The sequence below is a fragment of the Nylanderia fulva genome, unplaced genomic scaffold (genome assembly GCF_048542155.1).
Source record: "Nylanderia fulva isolate GAGA-0341 unplaced genomic scaffold, ASM4854215v1 Scaffold274, whole genome shotgun sequence".
Taxonomy (NCBI): domain Eukaryota; kingdom Metazoa; phylum Arthropoda; class Insecta; order Hymenoptera; family Formicidae; genus Nylanderia; species Nylanderia fulva.
In genome coordinates, this window is record NW_028190341.1 from 100,693 (window position 1) to 127,690 (window position 26,998).

The window sequence follows — 26,998 nt, forward strand, 5'->3', positions numbered from 1 at the left end:
ACACATAACAGAGAAAAATAAGATAGTACTTGAAGTTTATTTATATTTTCAGAAATTTATTTATTTTTATTTTTTTTCAGTGATCCTGAATAAGTATAATAAATAATATATAAGACAATGTATGGTGTAATTTAATCATAGGGATCCTAGGTAGCAAGCATACGTCATTTTTTACGTTTAACGACGTCAGTTTACTACTTGGGATTTGAAAAGTAAATATATTGTGCAATAAAATTAAAAATAAAATATAGAAACAAAAAAAAGTAATAATTTTAAAGAAATATATAATTAAGGTGTTTCACATAAAGTGTGATAAGTTAATATCTTTAGTAATGGCAGAGAAAACAGCTTGTAACACTTTATGTGAGACACTATAAAAAATATAATTATAATTATTATAAAGATTAATTATCATAAATATTAGTTTAGATTAATGGATATTGTTTAATGTTCAAGAATTAGAAATATTTATTAATATTTCTTTCATGAATGCAAATTATAACTATATATATTCAATAATCGCATATTCGATAATATGGATTTTATATATATATATATATATATATATATATATATATGATATATTTGACATTCATTATAAAGATTCACACAAATTTATTTTATTTTATAACAAGATAAATGCTTTGTTATACAAACTCAAAATGATGATAATTTATTTTATTGCACACATATTTTCTGTCTTATAAATTTCGTTTTTTTCTGAATAATTTTTATAAAAAAAAATTTTCTGTATAAATCATCACACAGAGATTATTGTTTACAATTACTGTATGACACTAATTCAAATATCTAACATGAGTGAACTGATGTAAATTAAAAATATATCACAAACAAAATTGTATATATATACATAATGATGGCTTTGTATACATCTACAGTTGATAAAAGCCATATAAAACAAAAATATATACATATAAATTTCTTAAAAAATATTATCGAAAATGGTATATTCTTTACTTTCCATTTCGTAAATTTAATAAATGTAATAGTTTCGAACGAGAAACATATCTGTCTGCGAATAATTGATGTAGACCATATATAAATGTTGATTATTTAAGAATATATATATATATATATATATGAAAAATGTGCAACATATCTTAGAGACTGTTATTCAGATCAAGACGTGGCCTTTTACTGCGCACTGTTGATGCATCATCCTGGGAATCACCATTGGTGGACAAGAATTCTCTTTTTCTGTCTATGCTCTAAAAAAGTTTCATACTCAATTAAAAATATTTAAAAAATTAACAATCAAATCGTAAAATAAAGATGATCAGCAGTTTACATATAATAAATATTAATAAATAGTAATATTGTAATTACATTATTAAACATGTCGAATAAGGCACTTTATTAAATCTCTGTAAATGTTACTATATTAATAATAATAAATATCTATATTTTAACAATATTCATGATATCTAGTCAATTTATATTCATTATATAATTTAATTTGTTTTATTTACCTTCTTATCCCATTGTTGATGGAGGTACCTCAATAAAATGGTGGTTTTCTCAGTAACTATGACTGAACATATATAACATAATTAATTATGCATAGACATTCAGAATCATATATTATGCACAATTACAATATGTGCCCATACTTTGTTCTGAAGGATAATCCTTAGTCGGAAGATAAACTGATGGTCTCTTGACACAGGTCCTATTTCCATTATCGGTGTGAAAATTGGCAAAGTTATTTTCGTCATGCGATGGGAGACCCTTCAGGAACTCAGCAACAGACTGCAAACAGATTTTAATAAGCAAAGTATAAAAGTAACACAGCATCATATGACTTGTACATCCATAAAAAATATAATAAAAAAAAAGTTATCGAGACATTCTAAGAAAGCTTAATAAAGGTTCAGAAATAAATTAAAACATTTGCTATTTATATGAATGTAAACATGTTTCCTCAAGTGTCAAGTGTGGTATATATGTATAATCTTTTGAAATCAACAAGAAAATTCAACCAACAATCTTTACATCTCTTACCATATTGTAAATTTATTTGTTGACGATAGGATTCGAGGATTGTCTACTTGTTAAAAAAAAAAAAAAAACTTTTAGGCGACCAAACTGAAAAAGGCTGTCGTTGTATTTGGGTCCAGATAACCTGAGATCACCATAGAATATTTCATGGAATGAGAGGAGCCTTCGCGAAAACTGCTTTTGCAAGACACGAAATGACAAAGATAAAATGAAGGTTATGCAATATTCGACCAATTTCTCTTCTTCCTTTTACATATATATGTTTAAACAAATTTATATATCTAATTATTAATTTTATTTAATAAATATTTGCTCTATTTTATTTATTATACTCAGATTGATTTCTGCAGTATCGATCGACCAAATGACTTCTTCGTTCCACCTTCATCTGACAGATGTCAGCGCGCGAACTGTCAAACTGTGAAATCGCGTTTGTTGACATAAGCAGCATTTGTCAAAAATTAATATAAATACTTGATAAATATCTGAGAAGACAGAAATCAGATGAGGCCATTTAGATCTAAATAAAAAAATGTCAAAAAACCCAAATTAATTGGCATTAAATAACTGCGCGAACTGTCAAATCGCGTTTGTTGACATAACATAGCACAGCATTTGTCAAAAATTAATAAGACATTCTTGATGAATATCTAAGAAGACAGAAATCAGATGAGGCCACTTAGACCTAAGTAAAAAGAAGATCAAAAAATCCAAGCTAATTGGTATTAAATAACTTCATTAAAAAAAAAAGAAGAAAAAAGTCATGTGTGATTTCCATATTTACCTTATTCTTCTATCTCGCATGATTAAAGAAGAGTCTCATGCAACAATGAAGCTAGAGGAAATGAAGAAGACATACTTATAATAATATAATTATTATACTTATAATAATATAATTTATAGTTACGCACACTTCTATGATGCACAGCTGGAATAAATTGATTAAAACTGATAACAGTTACAGATATGAACCTAGAGCCAGTGTCAAGAAGCAACATTGCACAGGCAGACTCAGCTTTACTCAAATATCCTTTGATCATGAGGAAGAATGCCTGATTGCAGTGGATACTAAAGGATACCTGCACTATGTGGACTTATCCGATGAAGTTCCATGCTGTCAAGTACTCGGGAAGGTCGAGCAGGCCACATTTCTGTCATTCAATCCCATATGCAAGGTAGAGATACTGATCGGACTCAACAACGGTGATATAAAGCTCTGGAAGCTTCACACAGACTTGGACAATGACTTCTATCTGCTGTCTGGTCATAGATTAGCATCCACCCACATTTCCTTCTATAAGAATTATTCCCTAACTACGTCTCGGAACGAGGTCATCGTATGGGACCTGCGATCCTACAGCAAAGCTCATCAGTTGAAAGTTGGGGTGAAGAATGCCGTCATCAAGAAAGCCGCCTTTTCCAACCTGGGCCACATCGTTGTTCTGTATCTCAATGACACCATGCAGGCCTGGACATTTGGACAACTGCACAAGGATATTAAAATCGATACTAGCTTATTCGGCATGCGTTATATTAAAGATTTTGTCTTCACCAGAGACGCGAGGGCTATGATAATGTCTGGTGCAGGAAACCTCAGCGTCCTTAATACGTACGATTGGAGTTTGCTGAAGAAGCTGCTTCTACCTGAGAACCTCGTCGAGGCCAGACAACTGTCGGTGGTTCCAAGTCCTTTGGACGGTGGAGCAAATAAAATTCTCGCCTTCCTATCCTCGAAATCCACTCTTCAACTTTGCGATATAAACTCCTCAGAGTTCCTGAAGACACCCACCTCCATCAATGGGGTCAAGAAGCTAGTGGTCTCCTCGAATGGCAGATATATAGGCTACATAGACCAGGAGGGTTGCTTAAATATAACTTACGCAGATAAAATAATTTTAAGAAAGCATCAACAGCTGAAGAAGCCATCGGAGCCACCTAGACTACAGGCGCACAGGATCAGCGATCATCTGGAGTGCGTTAAACAGAGGATAAAACAAGAGCTGAATATAGAACGATTGACTTCCATCCTGAAAGAATTCGGAGAATTTCCAGATAAATATCGCACGCTGATTTGGTCCGCTATTCTGAAGCTACCGGCCAATAAAGATGCTTACATCGCTCTGGCGAGTAAAGTAACTCGTGGGAAACTCACATCCAACACCTGGAAGGATCATCCCCTAGCAGACAGAAGCAAAGCCTCTTTGCTGGCCATGACGATGGATTGTTTGTCGCAGTGGTGTCCCCTGCTGATACAGAGTCCCTTTCTTCCCAGCCTGATCTTCCCATTTCTCGTAGTCTTTCAGGTATCTTCTTTCCACCTTGAAAATACAAATACAAAAATCTTTATACTAGTTAATAGAGTATTTAATTTATTAAAATTAATTACTTTCTTAATACTCTCTGTTAATACTCTTATTCTTGTTTTAGAAAGATCCCTTGCTCGCCTTCGAACTGGTTTTGAGTATATTGCTGAATTACTGTCAGAAGTGGTTCGAATACCATCCATTGCCACCGTTGAATGTTTTGGGAATCGTTGAAAATATTCTTCTGGAGGCAGATCCTGCACTGCTGAATATCTTCTGTGAAAATGGAGTCACCAGCAGCGAATACGCTTGGCCCTTATTAAGGACTGCTATGAGCGAGGTGTTATCAGGCGACGAGTGGCTGATTTTGTGGGACCACCTGATAGCTTCTCAGAGACCCTCTCTCCTGCTGATGTGCGTCGTTGCTTACAACGTTTACTCGAGAGAGAATATAATCTCCTTAATAAGGTCGCGTTCTGGGAATGTCCAGACGTTTTACAGCACTCAAAGTCACGTCAGGACCAAGGATTTACTGAGGATCGCGAGGAGATTGGATCGGGAAACAGAGGAACGAGTGCATCCTAATCGTTATCTGAGGTATTACCATGAGTTTGCTCTTTATTGCTGTACTGGTGAACTAGTGTACATTGGTGCAGTAAGTTAAAATGAAACAAAATATATTTGTCTCACTTTAACTTATTGTATTAATGTTTAAAATTTATCACAGGGATGAACTGTTGCAATTAAATCACGTCGGGCCTTATCTCGAGTTTATAAAGACAGAATATCCAAAGTTCCTCGTCGAGAATCTCAACATCGCGGACTTGAGGAAATTGAAAACGCAAGAACATTTGCAAGAGCGTAATCGTAAGATTGCGGAACTTGAAAGAAAAAGATTACATGCAGAGGCCAAAGCTTTTGCGAAGCAAACTCATGAAAGAAGATTAAATGGTATACAATCAAATTTCTGTATATTTTTCTCTTTAATTTCTATTTCTTTTTGATTAACATCTTCTCAGTCTTTGATCTTGATAGCGAATTTAATTTTAGTTTATATAATTTATTTTATATACAAAAATATTATATTTAATTTATATAAAATATTTATTATAATTATATAATTTAATAATAAAAATAATTATATTAGATTAATAATATTATTATTTTATATATATATATATTATATATATTATATTATATTATTAATAATAATTATTATTATATTTATACTTAATAATAATGATAATTATATTTCATATAATTATTTTATATATAATTATAAATATAGAAAGAAATAATTAATCGCGATTGCTTTTCATTTCAGAGGTGCAAAAATGCTTTCAAGAGTACATTAATTTAAATGGGAATTTCGAGAAATTTCTACCAAATGTAGGAAGAGGAAAGTGTCATTCGTACAAAGATATCGAAAATTTGCAATTAAAAAAGATACAAGAATGTAATAAATGCAAGATTACGAAAGATGGACTCTCGAATTTTGAAGACAGCAAATCGAAGAATTGCGAAAAATTGCAGCAAGATGTAACAAAACTCGAATATGAAGTACAAAGTTTTCTAGATTCATTGAGATCTCGTAGATCAGCAATTAGTTAGAACTAATTTTTTTATAATGGAAAATTTAATCTCATTAAATATAGGTAAAATAAAGCAATATCTTAATATATAAAAATCATTACGAAATATATAAATAATATTGCATTTCAATTGTACATATGTATTTTTTCAAATTATATATACACTTTTTACAATTTTATCTTTCTATATTTGTGCGTTTTTCTTTTTTTTACATTTCTATATAAAATATAAAAATACTTTTTTGTACATGTACATAAATATATATATTTATGTAATAAAAAAATATCTTCCTCATCAATTTTTGTAAATACTCGTAGCAAAGATATATGAGGTAATACATTATTATATTTATGCTCGATTTTTGTACTTACAAATATTGTGTGATAATTATCGTTTTAATCGTAATTTATGAAGGAGTAAACAGGAACTCCGAGTTTATCTCGGCCTTTCAATGAAGTCAATTCCATTATCACTAAGCATTCAACTACATCAGCTCCTGCTGATTTTACTAACTCCACAGCAGCAGCCATGGTACCTGTGAAAAATATTTTTTATTTTTATTTATAATGTTACATATTTGAACATATTATAATGATGGCAAAAAGTTCCGTAATGATCAAACATCTTAGAAAATAATGACTATGTAAGAAAATATTAAATACAAAACTTTTTAGAAAATCAATTGGTCTATTATGTGGTTACATTGTTACGACCTTTATGTGACCTTGAAAGACTCCATAAAAGTCAATTTTACAATTTTACTGGTTATGAACAAGTTTTAATTGAGATCTTGAGTTATAATTAAAACATTATTCCTTTCTTATATTACCTCCAGTTGCCAGTAAATCGTCAACAATGAGCACTCTGGTTCCCTTGTTAATGAAGTCTGTTTGCAATTCGAATGTGGCCTGCGATAAATAAGAATAAAATTGATTTATCTACATTGTAAATAAAATTTTTGAACAATCAAGAATTGTGTAAAAATGTTCAAACATACTTCGCCATACTCCAATGCATATTTCTGTTGAGTGACCTTGCCTGGAAGCTTTCCTTTCTTCCTAATGGGCAAGAATGGTTTGCCCAATTCCATGCAGATCATAGGACCGAAGAGAAAGCCACGGGAATCCAGTCCTACAACCAAATCGATCTCAAGAAATAAAATATGTTCCACTATTAAGTCTTTCATCGCTCTCAATGCTGTAATATTATGAAACACACCAAATATGTCTCTGAAAATGAGTGATTTACATAAATTTACATTACATCAAATAAATACAATAATTGCATACAATAAATGTAAAACTTATTTAATTAATTAAATTCAATTAATTAATTAAACTTAATTAAAATATTAATCTCCATCTTTTTAAGACTTCTTTCTTTTACTTTTTTCGACTGACTCACCGGAAAATAATTCCTGGCTCAGGAAAATCGGGATAACTCTTTATAGCGTTCTTTAATATTTGCAATTTATGATTCTTGTCCATCGTGATATGTGTAATTGTACTTTTTTTTTAATAATAATTTACAGCGATGAAATATTAGCAACGAAACGGAATGTATTGAAATGTCGAAACGACAATTTAATGACAATTAATTGACTAATGTTAGATATATTTTCTACTTAAAATTTAGAATTTATTATTTATATCTTCAAATATTTACAAAATTCAATGTCAACTCAATTCCATTATATAAGACACGTGAAATTTAATTGATTTCAATAAAAAATGTAGGGTTATGAAATGTTAAGAATGCAAAGCTGCTATATCAATTTTTGGTAAATTTTATTTTTCAATAAATCTCCGTAAGATGGCGCTAGTGTATTAATCTTTTTGAATTCACCGCGCAAAATTTTGCAGACAACTTCATTCCAATCAGTTGATTGAGATCAACTCAGATCTGAGTTTTGATGTAAATGGAAAGCAATTATATTGTTGTGTAATTTCGTTATCTAAATGGCGATTTCATTATTCTAGCCGAGACACAGCAGGTAATACGTATAAAAAATATATTTCTACATTAATAATTTATATGAAATTTATTCAAGACACCAGATATGTTAAAGAATTTATTTATGTTAATCATTTCTCCATATGTGAGACGATATGTCCATGTGTGTGTCTGTCATATATAAATATATATATATATATATATATATAATATTATGTATAATACATCTGTATATGGTGTCTGTCAAGATTTTTAATAACAAAAACGATGAAATACTTGCTATATATATATATATATACACAGGGTGTCCCATCAAAAGTGGCCATCTTCTTTTATCTTTGAAACTAAAAGAGATAGACCATAAAAATGATATATGAAATTAAATGGCTCAAACTGAACTTTTCTCTTTTAGTTTCAAAGATAAAAGGGGGTGCCCACTTTTGATGGGACACCCTGTATATATATAGTAATTATATATTATATATAAAATAATACTATATTATTTTACAACAACGTGTATTAAAAAAAAACGATTAGCAAGAGACATATTTACAGCATATATGTAAAACACGCAACAGAATTAGTGCATATTACATACATAATATATTATATACAGTGTTGTGCTTAGATGATTTTAAAATATTAGCTAGATAAAAATGAGATGAAAATATGTAAATTCATCTTAGATAAGATGATTTTGTTTTAAATATATCTAGATAAAGTTATACACATATATAGCGATTCATCTAAATATATATATATAATTTCCAGATAATAATATTTAAGACCGCTTATGTAAACATGGTTATAAAAAAATGTAAATTTATAAATAAATTTATAAATTTATAAAAGAGATATAAAAATATATTCATATTTTAATAAGTTATATAAGTTTTTATCACTTTTAATATACTTAAGTTCTACTATACTTAAGTATATTTTTATGCTATGACTCTAAACCAAATTTGAATATTATTCTAGATATAATTATTAATTTTAGTAAAGATAACACTTTGTTTCTTCTAAGATGCAGATATATAGATAACACAGATTTTTATTATCTACATATAAAAATAAGATGACGCCAAAAACCATATCTAAATAATCATTTATATAATTTTATTTAGATAACAGCAAACACTGATTATATATATATGTATATATAATATATATTACAAAGTGGGATGTTCCTCTTCCCACCCCCTCCTCCTACTTCTTGTTAAATTTGTGTAAAAATATTGAAATATATAAAATCTATTGCGTAGATAATTTCATTTTGTTTTTCTGAGATTGATTGATCGAGAAACATATTTTCAATCTGAGATAGACATTATTTTTTATAAACATTCTTATATGTAAATTGGGAATTTAAAAATTCGGAAATGTCAATAATTAAAAATTTAGAATTTTCAAATTCGAAAATGTATTTGTATATTTTGAATTTTTATTCCGAATTATTAAATTTTATATATATATATAATATAATTTTTTATCTTTCAATTTAAAAATTTGGAATAAAAATTTGAAATATATGTATATACATATATACATACAATATATATATATATAATATACATCTCAAGAAGCAAACTGACGTCATTAAACGTCAAAACGTTTGCTACCTGGAATATATTTGTTATTATTATAATATATAATATATATATATATATATATATATATATATATTTTTTTTTTTCAAATTTTTGTATTCTAAATTTTTAATTTTACAATGTTTTCTTTATAGATATTTATCGACGATATCCTGGTTAAACCTTCGTCGTGGCCAGAAGCTTGATATAATGCGCCTTGTGGGTGATCTCGAATTCCTGAGCCGGCAGGAAGCACTGCGCCGGGATCCTGGGATGCCGCAGCCGCTTAACGAGGCTCCTACCAAGAACGGCGAGGACGATGAGGAAGACGCCGGTGACTGCGACGACGGCCATCGCCACGAACACCTCTGCATTCTGTCTACCATAGCTGTGCTCCACCACGTCGACGCAGCGAAACCTCTCGCGATCGTCCACCAAGTCGCCGGACGAAGCGACGAAGGTCACGTTGGCGAGCTCGTCCAAGGTGGCGCACACCCTGTAGTAACTCGGCCACGAGACCTGCACGTCGGCGATGAAGGCGCGGCTGCAATTGAGCCTCTGCCGATGAATCGCGGATATCGCGTCAAACACGACGACCGACAGCTGACAGGAGGCTGCGATAGCCGTCTCCTTTGTCCTGGAAAGAACCACGTCTACGTGTAGGTATCCCTTGTCGGATACGTTCACGTGGACGCCGGTGATCCGCGGATAAGAGTCCAGGGGCGACTGCGTCGAGGATACCGAGGGACGATGATGATCTTCTTCGCTCGACGCGTGCTCTTCTGCAGCTATCTTCCGCCTCTTCAGAGTCTCCTCCAGGACGAGGATGTCGCTGCAGCCTAGACCTAAGGACATGTCGTCGTAAGTCGTGGGTATCAGCAGGACCAGGCAGTAACGATACTTGTGGCCTAATTTCAGGTGCACGGAGGCCGGGATGGCGACCGGCAGGGTGCATGGATCTCGCATCATCCTGGAGTCGCAGTGCAACGGGCTGGAGTCCGTCCGGATCTCGCTGTCGTCGACGGTCTCGTAAACGATGAGCGAGTCGCAGGTGTAATGCTCGGTGCACTGCTCCAAGTGCCAGAGCAGGTTGATGCCGGTCGACTCGTCGTAACGGAACTCCTTGAGACTCAGCTGGGTCCCCGCCAGGGGCACCCGGGTCATTATGGGCGGCGTGGGTTCGCCGCAGAGCAGACTGCCGGGCGGTACCTGAGTCAGGACCCCGTTCTCCAGAGCGGGAGGGGTCGCGCAGACCGCCGACGACTTGTCCTCCTCCATCAGGCTGGAGTTGGTGAGCCAGTTGGCAAACTCCAGCAGGGTGCAGTCGCAGTTCAGCGGGTTGTCCGCGAGGGAGAGCCGCTTCAGACGCAGCTTCGACGTCGGCACGTCGCTCGCCACGATCGTGATCTCGTTGTCATCGAGCCGTAAGTCCTGGAGACTCTTCAGCGGCACCACCAGATCGGCCGTCAACGCTCGCAAGAAGTTGTGCGTCAGATCCAGGGTGACAAGCTTCTCCAGATGCGCCAAGGAGGCGCTGGATACCGCGACGATGCGATTGTTCGCCAGATCCAACCGCGTCAGGGTCGATAGGTATTTGAACGAATGATCCTCCAGCACATCGATCTGCAAATTACACCCGACAATTTAGTTTAAAATACGAAAATCATTGTTTTTCTTTAATGTCAAGCAAAACTGAGGCTTATATAATTAAAAAAAATTTTTGTTTCACCCCAAATAGCAAACTGACGGCATTGGACGTCAAAATGACATTATTTTCTACCCCAAATAGCAAACTGACGACATTTAGACGTCAAAATAATGTCATTTTCTACCCCAAGCAATAAAATGACGTCAAAACTTAAAATTGAAGCTTATGTATAATTTTTAACCAATTTTGTTTCTACCTCAAGTAGCAAACTGACGTCGTTGGACGTCAAAATGACGTCATTTTCTACCCCAAGTAACAAACTGACGTCTAATGACGTTTTGACGTCATTTTATTGCTTGGGGTAGAAAATGACATCATTTTGATGTCCAACGACGTCAGTTTGCTACTTGTGGTAGAAATAAATTTTTAAAAAAATTATATAAGCTTCAATTTTTACGTCATTAGACGCCAGTTTGTTACTTGGGGTAAAAACAAAAATTTTTTTAAATTATATAAGCTTCAGTTTTGAGTTTTGAATGACGTCGAATTTGAATGAGATTCGACGTCAAACTGACGTACGCTTGCTATACTTGGGACCGTTTTAAACAAAATCTAATTTTCTGCTGAAACTTTTCAGCGAACACTTACCTGATTGTGACTTAGGCTGAGATAAGTGAGATTCTTGAGACCCATGAGAGCACCCTGCTGAACGTTGACGAGACTGTTCTCCGATACAGTGAGGAAGTGCAGTCTGGGCATTTGCGGCAGCAGATTGGGACTCATCGGACCCAGTAGTAAATTGCTTGACAGATCCAGTTCCTCCAGACGTTTCAGACCTCTCAGAGCGGATAGCGCGGAGACGCTTAGACGGTTTCCGCACATTCTCAACGAACGCAGCACCGGCAACGCCAGGAAGACTTGCGGCGACAATTGCGACAGTAGATTGTTGCACAAGTCCAGATAAGTCAGACTCGACAAACCCTGAAATCGTAAGAGAATTGTGTATTTTGCTGAACACTTTAATATATGTAAATTGTTGATCAGAATTAATCGTACTTTGAACGAGTCCGCCTCTAACGTCTTCAACTTGTTGTGGGACAGGTCCAGGCGATCCAGACCGACCAGATGCGCTAGCGCCGTCGTGGGAACCGAGTCCAGGAGATTGTTGGGCAGTCCAAGAGCCTGCAACGGCCTCGCCAACGCCGTGAACGCGTTTTCGTGGACGCGTTTCAGCTCGCCGGTGGAGACGACTAGGCCGTGAAGGGCGACGCCTTCGAAGAAGCGCGCCGGCAACACGGAGATCCCTGTCACGGTCACGTCCAGCAGCGATATCGTGTCTGGTCGACTACGTTTCAAGTGCTCACTAATGATCTATGATGAGAAAAAAATCACGGTAGAGACACGTTAGGAACAAATCTTATTTATCTTTCTTTCTCTCTATCTGGCGTTTATTTCAAAATTTACACAGATTATAAATAATTACCACACATATTCTAATATATATTATATTTATATGTTTTAATTATATATTGATATTTTAGTAAATTAATACTTGAAATTATTATATTGTTAGTATTATTATAGATTGATTAATATTGATTATAAATATTTAATATACATATAATACATATATAATTTTTTCTTATAACTATTTTATTTTATTTCTTTTTCTATGATCTAAAAAATATCGCATTAATTATTTTCGAAAGAAGATTTAACGAGAAGATATATAACATTTCTCCATTTATAAATTCTCGATTTTAATTTATGTATATTTTAAATATTTATAATTAATAATTTAATCACAATATTAATCAATATATAATAATATTAACAATATATAATATATAGAATAATTTCAATTATCAATTTAACAAAATTTAAATATATAATTAAAATATGTAAATAGAATATATTAATATATAATATATATTAAAATATATAATATAAATATATGCATATTTAAAAATATTGTATTTTAATATAATATTGATTAAGAGAAGAAAGAATTTTTTATTACGAATGCAAGCGATATTTGTTATTTCGACTAAAAATAATTGAAAATTTTCTTGGGCGGCGAAAAACTATAGCAAAAGAGCAAGAGCGATCGAGCAATTTCGACAAAGAGAGAAAGATGAGAATGAGAGAGGAAAAAAGAAGTGAGCACAATGGACTCTTGAATAATATATGTATACGACTTGTATTTCATTGGCAGTCTATACCACCCACGTTCTTCTTGACCGTTGCTTAAAAAGTAACGACCTCGATTGCGCTGCGAAGCGTAACATCAGAGAGATTGAGCTTATGTCTCTCATTCCGAGATGTCTTTCGAAATTTTCCTCAAGGAAAAATCATGTAATTTCAACTTCAAATAAGTTACTACACTTCACGTTCGCTGTTCAAGTTAAAAATTTTCAAGCCGTTTTTATCATTGAAGAGCTAGAAATTTTCGAAAACGATTAATTCTTTTTTTTGCAATATTTTTATTATATATTTATTTTAATTTATATTATATTTAGAATATATTTTATATTTATATTTATTACATTTATATATAAATTTTATAATATCTATATTATATTTTTATTTATATTATGCAATATTATTATATATTTTTAAGAAATCAACTTTTCAAGTTGAAAAATAATTAAGAAAGTCAATATTAATTATTAATATTTAAATCGACAGATTGAAACTTATTTTAATTTGTATATTAAAATTTAAAAAAATTAGCCTTTCAAATAAAGTTTATTATTCAGAGATTATACTTCAATTTTACTTGAAAGGTTGATTTTTAAATATTTAAATATACAAAAATTAAAATAATCTTTAATCTTGAATATAAGAAATTTGAAAAATTTGAATATAAAAATTAAATTAATTCTTAATCTTTTAATCTAAATTAATATTATTTTATTCAATGAGACATTGATTAATTTTGCGCAATTACCTGCAGGGCCGTTCGATCCCCGGTGCATCTCAGCGTGTGTGGAAAGTCGCAGGAACATTCCACGCCTGCTTTTGTAATATTCGGACACTCCCAGGCTGCGTCAGAAGGAGAAGAAGACGAGGATGACGGCGATGTATTTTCTTCGATTGCGGCGATTGTCATCGTTGTTCCGGAAGTACTCGTCAACGTAGACGTCTCCGTCGTCGTCGTCGTCGTGGTGTTGTTCTCCGTCACCTCGAGACATGACGCCGTCATCATCAACGTTAAGACGAGCAGGTTTTGAAATGGCTTCGGCATCCTGGAGAAAAAAGGACATGTTTAATAAATATTAAATATGTCGTATCTGCAATATTTTTTATCGTACGAAAGATACACGGAGAGAATTTTTCGTTATACTTTACTGCAAAATTTATTACAAATTTTATTATGCTTATTAATTATTACATTATTGCATTGTAAAATTTATATAAAATATTTTATATATTATCATCACTTTTTTGGCATCTATATTTAAAATACTAAAATATTGAAATTTACTATACATATATATATATATTATGTATATATTTTGATAAAATTAAGCAAACATATTTTTATATATCTTATTGTGATAGATATTAATATTTTTTATTGTGATAAATTTTAAGAGTAAATTCTCTCCGTGTACTTTTTTCTGTACGAACAATATTGCTGCAAAGTATATAATTTCAATAAAGATTTCGATTTTGTTTTCGGCTGACGCGCGCAAATTCATTATTCTTAAACGCCAATCGCTGATAACCACAGTTTTGAATTGACAAATTCGAAATTGCGAGTGTAAATTTGTTTCATTATCTTATATCTGTCTAAAAACGTACGTCTAATTTCGGGATGTCTCACGTTTATTATACAGAATTATGGCTCGTCACGAGAAGCGATTTAGAAAAGATGCTGGAGCTCGAACGAAAGTTGCAGCATACGCCACTAAAGAAAAAAGCGGTTTTAAATTCTGCGTTATCTACATATCTGAAGTACGTGTTGAATAATATATATTGATACTTTTTAAAAGCATCGCGTGTGCAGCAGCTGTATAATAAAAATGTTAAATATTGAGATTTAAATATTACATGCACTAAACATCGACAATTTCTCCTTTTCACTATAAATTATATATATTTAATATATATATATATTATACGATATACATTAATATAAACTGTTATATATTTATCATTGATATAAATTATATTTATTTTAATAATTATTACTTATTTTTATAATTATATTTATTTATATTAATTAATGTTATATTTAATTTATATTAATAATGAATATTAATTATATTAATTAATATACAGATATCGTAATATCGTAAGAAGACTCATCATGTGTTATGATCAAATGGTGCACACGCAAAAACAGGAGTTAATCAAACAAATGTTGGACTGTGCTATCGGACGAATGCTAGAATATAAAAAGGAAATCGTCAAACTGGATAACAGTGACTACCAGTACGTTGTTCTTTTTTGTTTAATACAATTTAAAAAATTATTTTTATAATAAAGTATATTTTTTTAAATTTTAACTAAAGTATAGAGATATTTAATTCTCGTTTTAAATTGCGATTTTTTATATTGGACATTTTAATCATTTTTATTAATTTTTTATTATATATTTATATATTTTTATAATATATAATATATATATATATATAAATAGTATATATATTTATATATATTTTATAATATTTATATATTTTTTTTAATTGGACATTTGACTATAATTTTTATTCAAATATAAAAATTAACAAAAAAAATTAAATATCTTTATACTGCAATTTAAAAAATGCTTACAGATGGCTCGACGATATTCTAAATCGCATGAAATTCACCCCGGATGATATCGAGCTATTTGCATCAGTATCAGGCAGAGGACGCGTTGAGGAACGCAGGAAGTTTATTCAGGAATTAGTGGAAAGCGCTTATAAACGTAGGCGAAAGAAACTACCTTATTAATTAATAAGAAAATCATATCAGGAAACAAATGTGCATGTTCACAAAATTAATTATATAATAACTTATATAAATTTATAAATTGTAAATGTTATATTAATATATTAATATTATCCAGGTAGCAAGCATACGTCATTTTAACGTTTAATGACGTCAGTTTGCTACTTGAGTGCAATGTAATATAATATATATTTATTATATTATAATATATAAATTAAATAAATAAATATATATATAAATTAATTTACATATATATATATATATATATATATATATATATAAATTATAAATTTTTAAAAATATTAAAGTATTAGCTATAATTACTATTAAAAAAATTATATATATATACAATCTTTTATTTTATAATTATCTAGCACCACCAATGCGAGAACGCAGCCTCTCACAGCTACATATCGAAAGTATGACCGAACTGGGTGAAGAGATTTCGAGGACTCGCATCGCGCGAAGGAGACTGCGTGTTGTTCCTTCAAAGGTGGAAATAATCCGTGAATCTCCCGAGGAAAAAGCCGCACGGGAAGCTAAACTCGCTGCCAAAAAAGCCATATACGACGCGATATTGCTGATACAGAATCACGAAAGAGCCAGGACGGGACGTTGCACCGGAGAGGACGGTATATTTAAATAAATAAAAAAAAGATAAAGATAAAATTTCTTAAACACAGAATAATTTTGTGTAAAAAAAATTATTTTTTAAATTATTATAATTTTATATTATATTTTTCTTATAAATTTATATCATATATACTTTTATAAATTTTATATTTAAAATTTTTAATTTTTATTTATACATTTATATTATAATTTTAATTATTATCCTAATATTTTAACAAAGACACAATATTAGGATAATAATTAAAATTATAATATAAATGTATAAATAAAAATTTAAAATTAATAAATTAAAAATTATTCAAATATATCATTCATCGGTTCTCCTTGTACGTAAAATTATTAATAATGTTAGAAATAATTTTTTACAGTAAAACGTTTATACGATTACAACAAGAAGGTAGCGGACGGATGGATAGTGCCGAAAAAAATAGAGCGCACCAGGTATGTCAGGTCGGCGATAACGATACAACGCGCTTGGCGACGTTACGCCGCGAGAAAAGCCACGAGAAGACGAATCGCGCGTCTCGAGGAAGCTCTAGGTATGACGATACCCAGCTGGAGGTTTCGCAAAACGATCGCAGCGGATGAGGAGAATTTTCAGCGACGACGTGCCCTGATGCCCATATTCGAGGCACACACCCAAAAGACCATCAGCGACGAACGGACGAGGGTAAATTTGATTTAAAAAATATTCTAATGAAAAAAAATAGAAGAAATAAAGAGAAACATAAGTTTTGAAGAAGAGAAAATGATTAAGAAATAATTTTTATTTTAAATAATTTAAATAAAATTTATATCATTTACCCAAGTAACAAACTAACGTCATTAAATTTCATTTTGACATCTAATGACATCATTCGATGTCAAAATGACATACACTTGCTATCTGAGTGAATAATTTAAATAATTAATTAATAATTATTATAATAATATTAATAATAATAATAATAATAATAATAATAATAATAATAATTAATAATAATTAAATAATAATAAGAATAATAAGTAGTATTAATTAATAATAATAATAATTATAAATAATAAATGTAAATAATTAAAATAAAACGATGAAATAAATTTTAAACGCTGTTAATGTTTAAAAGCTGCTGAGAATCCGAGGCCCCGGACTGATGGAGGACATCACCGATGAGATTCACGAGTGGTTCGTCATCTGGTACGATACGTTAGGCCACTACGACGTATTTCCGGCAGCGGACGTCGGCGGCAGCGTGTTGATCGCGACCGGACAGACCTCGACGCCGCAGGAATACCTGATGGGAAAATTGGAGAAGGAAAAACAAGCCAAGATGAAGCGGCAGCGCCGAAGGTTTGGGCCGGTGACACCGGCGCTCAAAATTGAACCCGTCAAACCCGAAGCTCCTCAAGGCTGGAGGATGCGGCGAACAAACGCTCTGTCCTGTCTGGAGGAGGCGAACGAGGATTTTATCCGAAATTGGAGTCTGCGCGACGAAAGCGACAATCCGGAGCAGGAGGAGTACCTGGATCTAATTACCGAGAAGCTTTGCCACGAGTTGCAACTGGAAATGAGGGAGATCGTGGACGAGCTGATGAGGGCCGAACTGGAATTGCTGAATAAGGCTTTGCTGAAGGATCGCGCGCGAGATAAAGAGAAATTCGAGATTCCGAAGACGTATAAAGGTCAATCGATATAGGGTCGAAATTAATAATCAACAGTCTCTGACGTTCTTAATGAAGTTAAAATTTGAATTATATACATTTTTAAAAATTAAAAAAAATTTTTTTAAATTTTATTTTCATACATTATAACAAATAAATATAAAGTTATTAATTTTTATAAAAAATCCAATAATTATTAAGTCATATGAGTAAATAAAGAAATAATAGTTGATAATTAAATTAAAAATAATAAAATTTTTAATAAATAAATTATATAATATAATTAAATTAATATTTAAAAGTAATGAATAAAAAATTATTGAAATAAATTTAAATAAGTAAATAATAATTTTTTATCAATAAACATTATTTATAAAATAAAAAATATAAAAATTAAAATAAATAAGAAATAAATTTTAAAAAATTAATTTATAAATAAAATAGTTGTATCTTTAAAAAATTCAATGTGTAATCAGTCGCAATTGTATTATACTTTTAACAAATTTTAACATATATAACTATATAGCCTTCGAAGTAGCCTAGATATTAAAAAATTTAGATGTTAATTAATTGTTATATGTGATAGATGTTCACAAAACCAGAGCGCCGCCGAAAAAGAGGGACATCTTGGAAGACGAGGCGGTCGAAGATCTGTTCAATGAGCTGTTGCAAGCCAAGATTATCCGAAACTATCGGGTTGTCTTCCTACGCGACTGGCTGGGCGACCTTTCCTATCAGAATTACGAAGCCCGTCGCGATCTTCGAAGCTACAAGCATCGGCTGGGGGAGATCAAGCAGCTCATTTTGGAGTACTGTGTGCTGCCCTTAAGCTCCAAGGAGACCCATCGAATCGCGCCTCTGATACGTTCCGTGTGCATCTACGGATTGCCGGGAGCCGGGAAGACTTCGCTCGCCAATGCGATTTGTTCAGAGGTGAAGCTCTCGAATTTTTTTTTATCATTCTTGTCCAATTGATCTTTATACAATGTTGTGCTTAGATGATTTTAAAATTAGCTAGATAAAGATGAGATAAAAATATGTAAATTGTTAGATAAGATGAAAATGATTTTGTTTTAAATCTAAAAACATAAAATTATATGGCGATTCATCTAGATAATTTTCTAGATAATAATTTTTAAAACTGCTTATGTAAATACAGTTATAAAAAATGTAAATTATAAAAGAGATATAAAAATGTATGTATTCATATTTTTATTTATAAATTTTTATCGGCTACTGCTTCTACTGTTTAAGTATTTTTATATGCTATGATTCTAAATCAAAATTATTTGAAAATTATTCTAGATAATTTAATAAAGATAATACTTTTTTTCACCTAAGATGCAGATATAGATAATACATATTTTTATTATCTATATAAAGATAAGATGGCGTCAAAGTTTTATCTAGATAATCATCTATATAATTTTATTTAGATAACAGCAAACACTTATATATTAATAATCTTGGTATTAATAGACTATCATTAAAGGATGATTGCTATTGAATTTGATGAAGATCGGCGAAAGGGTTCATTTTTTATAAAATTTTTAATGATTTTGAATTTTATAAGGAATGTCTGTTATTGCTCTAATTTCCGTAAATTTTAAGATATTTAGATAAATATTTTTTTACATAAATAGACTATTATTAAAGGATGTTTGGTATTGAGTTTGACGATGATTGTTAAAAGGATTAATTTTTTATGAAATTTTGAATTTTTAAGAAATATGCATTTTTTAAATTTCGGAAATTTTGAGATGTCGAGCTTAATTTTTTTTTATATGTATATGAAATTTCCAATTTGCACAATTTTTTTAATTTGGAACATTCTGAATAAAATATCATTAAAGAATGATTAATTTTGAATTTGGTGTGAATTGAAGAATGTGAATTTATTTTAATTGTAAATTTTCGAATTTTTAAATATAATATGAACACGTTAGCATAAAAATATTAAAAAATTTTTTTTATTATTATATATTGTCCAATTGATCTTGAACTAAACCTGAGCTTTTTTCTAGGTCGGGGCATTACTGTTCGACGTGTCACCAACCGTTTTGCTAGGCAAATACGTGGGCAAGGAGAAGCAACAGAGACTTATGAACATGATCGCCAAAGTGGCCCGCGTTTACGCGCCTTCCATCATTTTTCTCGACGCCGGCGAGAGACCCTGGTTGAAGGAAGTTCCGCCGCAAGAACGGCACCTTCAGCCCAAACGGTTCGCCAAGCATTTTGTCAAATTGGTGAGAGGCATCAAGCCAGGAGATCAGGTAGATAAAGTCGAGAATCGAATAAATGAAGAGGATTCTTGGACATCGGAAATGCATTTCGTGTATATATTGTGAGAACTCTCGGCACTCCTAAACTGTGAAGGACTGCGATCGAGCAGCGCCTACTTTATAAAAATTCTTGTTATTCCCGTTTGAGATCTTTCTTCAATATGAATGAACCGCCACCGCCTCCTTCTCCTCGTCGGGTTCATATAAAAACACACACACACATACACCTCTATGGGCTCTCTCTTTCTCTTTTTCCTACGTCATTCGGACCTCTCGTCTCGATCACGAGAAGTGCTCATCAATGAAACACCTACTGGTGTATATACAGAGTGTTCCAAAAATCCTGCAACAGTCGAATATTTCGAAAAGATCTTTTAGAGAAAATATTTCAAGTAAAAGTTGCAGGGCTTTAAGTGGCGCATTAAATATGAATAGCATTTAATAAGGCCATGTAAAATTTATTTTGAAATTTTTAATTGAAAGCCCCATTTTGATGGAACATTTTTGTTAGTTATATTTTTAAGAAAATGTACAACAATTTGCACTATATTTTTTTTTTAAAACAATGCGTTTTCTCTAATTAATTAATTATTTTATGCGTTAGATATTATCGAAGACTAAATGTTTTACAAGATATTTTGTATTTTATTTTTAAAAAATACTGTAAACTCTTCAAGTATTCAAAAAACACCGAATGAAAAAATACTTTGTATTATAGTGTTTTGAAAAGCTCTTAAGATAAGCTATATATGAATATGTAATGGAAAAATAAGGGTTTCCATTAAAAATTTCAAAGTAAATTCTCCAACTTTTATTTGAAATATTTTGTCTCTAAACATCTTTGTTTTCGAGATATTCACTTTTGCAGAACTTTTAGGACACTCTGTATATAGTATATATTAGTATAGCTGTATGAAGACGTAGGTGGCGAACGAGTTAACGTAGGATTTAGAATGTTCCCAACAGATACAGTTATTCACTGGCGTAAATATCTATAAAAGACAGATTGATATTTTTATTTGAAACATTTTTCTTCCGTTTCAATCTTAATTCAGATTTCCAAGAGAAATTAAAATGTAAATCGAGATTTATCTTTTCATGTCTAATGTAAGATATCAAAGAGTAATAAAATACACCTTTGCTCGCAACAAACAAGATAATATAAGACGATATAATTGTCTGTGACACGCAGAAACAGGAATATATATAAAAATATAGCCAGTTTTGCTGTTATCTAAATAAAATTATATAGATGATTATCTAGATAGAATTTTGGCGCCATCTTATCTTTATATAGATAATAAAAATATGTATTATCTATATCTGCATCTTAGATGAAAAAAAATATTATATCTTGATTAATATTAATAATTATCTAGAATAATGTTCAGATTTGGTTTAGAGTCATAACACAAAAATATTTAAGTATTAAGCGATAAAAACTTATTAACTTATTAAAATATAAATATATTTTTATATTTATTTTTTATAATTAACATTTTTTTTATAATTATATTTACATAAGCGATGTTAAATAATATATTATCTGGAAATTATCTAGACGATTGATTCGCTATATATATATATATATATATATATATATATATATATATATATAATTTTATCTTTTATGTATATATATATTTAAAAGAAAATCATCTTATCTAAGATGAATTTACATATTTTCATCTCATCTTTATCTGGCTAATTTTTAAAAATTACCTAAACACTGAATATAGCATAAGCGTAGATTATAGCAACAAAACCCTGCTTTACTTTTCTTATTAAACTATTGTGAATTTTTTTCCCGACAGATACTGTTTCTCTCGTTGTCCGAGGAACCGCAAAAAGCCAGCGACGCCTTCATTAATCTACACGACAAATTTATAAGGGTGCCCGCCACCGACTACAACACCCTGTACATGTACTACAAGGATCTGCTGATGAAGTATCACAACGTCGACCGGGACATCGACGTCTCCTGCTTGGCCAGGATGTCCATCGGGATTCCCCTGGACTTTATCCGCCAGGCTGTGGAGAAGGTGCTGTCGCTGCGACGAAGAATCACCCTCAAGTTCAACCCCTTAACTCCGATCGAGATAATGAAGGAGGTGCTGACATACCAATACCCTACAGCGGAGATGGTGGAGGCGCTGGACAAGTTTGAGAAACGCGTTTCACTTGCCAGAGCGAAGAGGAGAAGAGTTCGCGAATGAACAAAGGGAATAAAAATTCTCGCACGATGCAGAAAAGTGTAATCACATATATATATGTATGTAATATTTCTCGTCGAGTTGATGATGAGTCGCATGACTCATCGAGATATACGAATCTAAAATATTTCTATCCCTTTTAATTACATATTTTAATTATTTTTCGATTTAGTGATACAAATATTAAAAATATTTCAAAAAAGTAAAATATTTTATAGCTAAAATATTTTATATATGTTATATATATAAAAAGTATTTCAAAATCCAAATCGAATCTAATAATCAAGTACTTATAAGTTATGGAGTTAATTTATAATAAAAGTAATTTAATATATTTTAATTAAATTTAATAAAGTATTTATTTAAAAAATTAATAGATTTTTAAATTATTTTTTTAAATATTTATTTCATTAATCACATTAAATTAAATTAATTATTTAACTTAAATCAACTTTATTCAATTTAATTTTGAAGTTTTAAAATTTTTTTAATTTTAAATATTTACTAGTTATATTTGAATTTTAGATTGAACAGTTGCAAGATTCGAAATAGTACTTTCTATCATAAAGAATTGAATCTTTTGTAAGTAGTACTAGAATTCTAAGATAAAAAATGTATTTATGATACTTGCTACACATCCCACTCAAACACCCATTCACCTATCCCCCCACACACATTCACACACATATATGTATAATACATATATCTCATAAAAAACATATACTTAATCCAGATTCTAAAATGTACTTGGAAGTATCTCTCTCGTTTTTCAAGATGCTTATTAGATAGATTTAGACTATTATTAGGGAGTCCGAACCTATCTCTTCCAGGTTCGAGTCTACTTACTTAGTAAAGTAGTGTTTCTTTTCGAAATAATCATAGAGAGTTCGAAACTACCATGCAATCAAATTTGAACCTCCTAATTTAAATGAATTCCATCGCTACATATATTGTAACATTATACAATATGATTGCAGTTAGTGCGTACATACCTATAACGATGTGCGATCTGCGTCAGTCTCGAGCAACCCCTGCACCCTCCCACACCTGACGACCTCGGTTTCAGAGCGGAGGAGGAACCCAGTAGCACCCACGCCAGTCAAATGCCTGCGATAACATCGTGCGATCCGTCCTACGACGACGAAGAGCAGTCCTCGGGAGTTCGGACGTCCCCTGGTATCATGACCTTCCTTCCAGATCCTCCTCTTCAGCCTTATCTTGTTTTCTACCAAGCTCAATCGGATGATGTCGAGGAACCAAAAGGCTTCCAATGTCACTTCTGATATCTTCTTCTTTTATCCCTCGCGGTATCGCCGCATAATTATGATACTTCGGGTCGAGGAAGACTTCAACAGCTGACGATGATCATCGAAGTTGCGCGAGGACGACGTTGATCACCATCGCGCGGGAAGCGAACATCGCCGGCTCTTTCAAGGTGACACGAGCAAACACCAGGGTATCTAGCTACACCAGGATACGACGACGTGCGACATGCGTGTTATTGCGATAGGCACTGCCTGGTGCCGGGATGAAGCATGCTCGGCGACCGCTTCCAGAGAAAACATCGCCTCTGTACCTCGTCCGTGTCGTGTGCGAGTCCATGCGGTGGGGATCGCGACTCCCCCGGTCTCCGTCTCTCTGTGTGTCTCTCGGTTTCCACATAGCATAGCCATGTATGGAACACGGGACGACGTTCTCTCTCCCGGCCCTTACGCCCACTTGCCGCGGACCATAGTCGCGCTCTCACAGCCGGAGCTGGAGCAGGTATATTCGAGCGATTGACGAGAAGAACGATGAAGACAACAGGAAAGTCGTCTTGGGAAGCAAGAAGAAGTTCTAGGAATGTCAAATTTACTTGTTCTAAGTCACTAAACAAAAAGAATTTAGCTAAGCGATTTTGAAACGTCGATGATTGATCGAAGAAGATATGTAATTGAAGCTATGAAGGTATAATTATAAAAAATTTTGCAATTTAATATGCACACATACAGCCTCCTTCTCTTTGTTTTCAATGAGGCATATTTGATAGCTTCGACTTTTCTTCTTTCACAGGATACGATTTTTCTTCTTTTTTTCTTCTACAGGTGAAGCTATGTATCTTCCTGACTTTATTTATCAATGCGTTCACGAGATGATGATAAAAATATCAGATCCTGGTTCTAATCCTCAAGAAAAAAGACTATACTAAGCAATTTTGAAATACATGATCGATAATTGGTTGAAGAAGATATTTATTAAAATTGAAGAAGATAATTGAAGAAGAAGGTATAATTTTTTGTATAGTGTACAAAATTTTGCAATTTTTTAAATTAATTAATATATATTTTTTTCCATCTCTTAAATCCACAAGAAAAAAGACTACCAAGCGATTTTGAAACACATATAATCGATGATTGATTGAAGAAGATATTTAAAATTGGAGAAGATTAATGAAGAAGAGAAGGTATACTTTTCATATAATATAAACAATTTGCAATTTTTTAAATTAAATTAGAGATAATAAAACAACATGAGCCTATTACGAGCTATGTGAATTGATGTCAAACATATATATTTCCAAACTTTACATCAAAATCGTATAAATCTACTTTACAATGAGACGTTTCGACGCTTACTTGCGTCTCTTCAGTCATAATTAGTTAAAACATAGTGAAACGTCTCATTGTAAAGTAGATTTATACGATTTTGATGTAAAGTTTGGAAATATATATGTTTGACATCAATTCACATAGCTCGCAATAGACTTATGTTGTTTTATTATCTCTAATTTATAAATTAACGAGCTTATTCATTCATTTAATTTATATTTTTAAATTAATATACAGACTCTTTTTATCTTTTCTTTTTAATGAGACTAAAGAGGATATTTTATATTTTTTTTCGTTCATAGGTAAAACGACGTATCTTCTTCTACGACTTTATTTATCGATTTATCTACAATATGAAAAGTAGCAGAGCGAACGATCTTCGTGCTGTTTTCGTATGCAGGAGAATTTGGGAGAAGATCACATCGGTCGAAGGAGTGAGAAAGAAAGAGAGAGTGGGTGGAGTAATAGCGGGGCCCCCGAAGGTCTTTGGGATCCTCGTGAAATGCTTTTTGATACTGGAAATCGGTCCGTCGTCGTCGTCGCGTTACGAAATCACGTAAAACCGGGCCTCTACGCCTACGCTTCAGCGAGAGAGAGAGAGAGAGAGAGAGAGAGAGAGAGGGGGGGGGGGAGAGAGAGAGAGAGAGAGAGAGAGAGAGAGAGAGAGAGAGAGAGAGAGAGAGAGAGAGAGAGAGAGAGAGAGAGAGAGAGAGAGAGACTGGCGGTGAAAGAAAGTCCGACTTCTTTAATAAGCCTGAAGTGTTTATAACATATGCCAGGACAGAACGCGCAAGATGTTGGGTTGTCTGAAAAAAGGAAGAGAAAAACAACATAATATATATTGGACTATAAAAACTTTAATATTCATCGCGAAATTAATTCTTATATGACCTAACTTTTTTTCTAAATCGAGTCACAAGAGTTCCTTTTCTCATATACATATATTTTAATAAAAAGCGAAGCAATATAAGATATTGATTATAGTAGATTTATATATGTGTATATAATATTTTTAAAAATAATTTATCATCCTATAAGATTAAATTATTTTTTAAAAATCTATACGTAATAAATATATAATATATTATATATAATTTTCTTAATATATTAGTATATTAAGAACATAAGGTATATATTATATAATATTTAAAAAATGATATATCAAAATAATATATTATATATATATAATATTTTATATATTATCTTGATTTTATTTTTTAAAAATATTGATATATATATATATATATATATATATATATATATATATATATATATACATATATATATATAGCGTTCGAAGATGAAATGAAAATTTTGTATCGATAATAATGCTGTAATAAAATTGCTTTGCAGCACAGAATCATTCAGAGTCCCACGATCGAGGTCCATTATTAATGTGCGACTGTAATATATATATATATATATATATATATATACAATATGGATACAGAGGCGAGCATTTTTCTCAAGAGTTCGACGAGACGGAAAACGCCGTACGATTCCATGGAAAGACGATCGTTCGCACGATATACAATCCAAGGAACTCCGTTTATGTGTGCTTGCACAAAAAGCTGCATCCACCGAACCGGCTGTATTAT

General features: G+C 31.8%; 5 protein-coding genes across 6 annotated transcripts; 2 read left to right on the forward strand and 3 right to left on the reverse strand.

The window, feature by feature from the left end:
* Nucleotides 1-18: 18 nt before the first annotated feature.
* Nucleotides 19-2,329, reverse strand: LOC114928812 (DET1- and DDB1-associated protein 1). The gene is made up of 4 exons (XM_029300169.2): nt 2,023-2,329; nt 1,632-1,770; nt 1,491-1,552; nt 19-1,229 (listed from the first exon to the last, which is right to left on the reverse strand). Exons 1-4 carry the CDS (start codon nt 2,023-2,025, stop codon nt 1,122-1,124), a joined length of 312 nt encoding a protein of 103 aa, XP_029156002.1. The 5' UTR covers nt 2,026-2,329; the 3' UTR covers nt 19-1,121.
* A 98-nt stretch (nt 2,330-2,427) lies between these two features.
* Nucleotides 2,428-6,597, forward strand: LOC114928810 (TBC1 domain family member 31). Its single transcript, XM_029300167.2, has 4 exons — nt 2,428-4,322; nt 4,447-4,919; nt 5,050-5,273; nt 5,647-6,597. Exons 1-4 carry the CDS (start codon nt 2,937-2,939, stop codon nt 5,931-5,933), a joined length of 2,370 nt encoding a protein of 789 aa, XP_029156000.1. The 5' UTR covers nt 2,428-2,936; the 3' UTR covers nt 5,934-6,597.
* Aprt (adenine phosphoribosyltransferase) lies at nt 6,080-7,666 on the reverse strand. Its single transcript, XM_029300168.2, has 4 exons — nt 7,320-7,666; nt 6,913-7,144; nt 6,745-6,823; nt 6,080-6,450 (listed from the first exon to the last, which is right to left on the reverse strand). The coding sequence occupies exons 1-4, from the start codon at nt 7,400-7,402 to the stop codon at nt 6,311-6,313; spliced, it is 534 nt and encodes a 177-aa protein (XP_029156001.1). The 5' UTR covers nt 7,403-7,666; the 3' UTR covers nt 6,080-6,310.
* Nucleotides 7,667-9,586: 1,920 nt separating this feature from the next.
* Lrt (Leucine-rich tendon-specific protein) lies at nt 9,587-24,374 on the reverse strand. Its single transcript, XM_029300166.2, has 5 exons — nt 23,805-24,374; nt 14,056-14,353; nt 12,162-12,476; nt 11,754-12,086; nt 9,587-11,080 (listed from the first exon to the last, which is right to left on the reverse strand). The coding sequence occupies exons 2-5, from the start codon at nt 14,350-14,352 to the stop codon at nt 9,635-9,637; spliced, it is 2,391 nt and encodes a 796-aa protein (XP_029155999.2). The 5' UTR covers nt 14,353; nt 23,805-24,374; the 3' UTR covers nt 9,587-9,634.
* On the forward strand, nt 14,221-25,077 carry LOC114928808 (dynein regulatory complex subunit 11). Of its 2 annotated transcripts, none has more exons than XM_029300165.2 (12): nt 14,221-14,331; nt 14,948-15,065; nt 15,393-15,545; nt 15,890-16,023; nt 16,421-16,678; nt 17,048-17,349; nt 17,783-18,338; nt 18,904-19,250; nt 20,342-20,590; nt 22,414-22,853; nt 23,790-24,759; nt 24,897-25,077. In XM_029300165.2, exons 1-10 carry the CDS (start codon nt 14,298-14,300, stop codon nt 22,813-22,815), a joined length of 2,553 nt encoding a protein of 850 aa, XP_029155998.2. In that variant the 5' UTR covers nt 14,221-14,297; the 3' UTR covers nt 22,816-22,853; nt 23,790-24,759; nt 24,897-25,077. The 2 variants fall into 2 exon arrangements, with proteins under 2 accessions (XP_029155998.2, XP_085340007.1); XM_085483881.1 differs by having other exon boundaries at nt 14,264-14,415.
* The last annotated feature ends 1,921 nt before the right edge of the window (nt 25,078-26,998 follow it).

Excerpts from the sequence above, each read along its gene's own strand:
- LOC114928812 (XM_029300169.2), bottom strand. Across the intron at positions 1,553-1,631 it reads GGATTATCCTTCAGAACAAA|TCATAGTTACTGAGAAAACC; the intron begins GTATGGGCACAT and ends ATATATGTTCAG. Across the intron at positions 1,230-1,490 it reads ATCAACAATGGGATAAGAAG|AGCATAGACAGAAAAAGAGA; the intron begins GTAAATAAAACA and ends AAACTTTTTTAG.
- LOC114928810 (XM_029300167.2), top strand. The coding sequence starts at position 2,937 with ATGATGCACAGCTGGAATAAATTGATTAAAACTGATAACAGTTACAGA. Across the intron at positions 4,323-4,446 it reads CATTTCTCGTAGTCTTTCAG|AAAGATCCCTTGCTCGCCTT; the intron begins GTATCTTCTTTC and ends TTCTTGTTTTAG. Across the intron at positions 4,920-5,049 it reads CATCCTAATCGTTATCTGAG|GGATGAACTGTTGCAATTAA; the intron begins GTATTACCATGA and ends AATTTATCACAG.
- Aprt (XM_029300168.2), bottom strand. The coding sequence starts at position 7,402 with ATGGACAAGAATCATAAATTGCAAATATTAAAGAACGCTATAAAGAGT. Across the intron at positions 7,145-7,319 it reads GAGCCAGGAATTATTTTCCG|AGACATATTTGGTGTGTTTC; the intron begins GTGAGTCAGTCG and ends ACTCATTTTCAG. Across the intron at positions 6,451-6,744 it reads CGATTTACTGGCAACTGGAG|GTACCATGGCTGCTGCTGTG; the intron begins GTAATATAAGAA and ends TATTTTTCACAG.
- LOC114928808 (XM_029300165.2), top strand. The coding sequence starts at position 14,298 with ATGACGCCGTCATCATCAACGTTAAGACGAGCAG. Across the intron at positions 16,679-17,047 it reads ACGTTGCACCGGAGAGGACG|TAAAACGTTTATACGATTAC; the intron begins GTATATTTAAAT and ends AATTTTTTACAG. Across the intron at positions 17,350-17,782 it reads TCAGCGACGAACGGACGAGG|CTGCTGAGAATCCGAGGCCC; the intron begins GTAAATTTGATT and ends AATGTTTAAAAG.
- Lrt (XM_029300166.2), bottom strand. The coding sequence starts at position 14,352 with ATGCCGAAGCCATTTCAAAACCTGCTCGTCTTAACGTTGATGATGACG. Across the intron at positions 12,087-12,161 it reads TAGAGGCGGACTCGTTCAAA|GGTTTGTCGAGTCTGACTTA; the intron begins GTACGATTAATT and ends TTACGATTTCAG. Across the intron at positions 11,081-11,753 it reads TCAGCCTAAGTCACAATCAG|ATCGATGTGCTGGAGGATCA; the intron begins GTAAGTGTTCGC and ends TGTAATTTGCAG.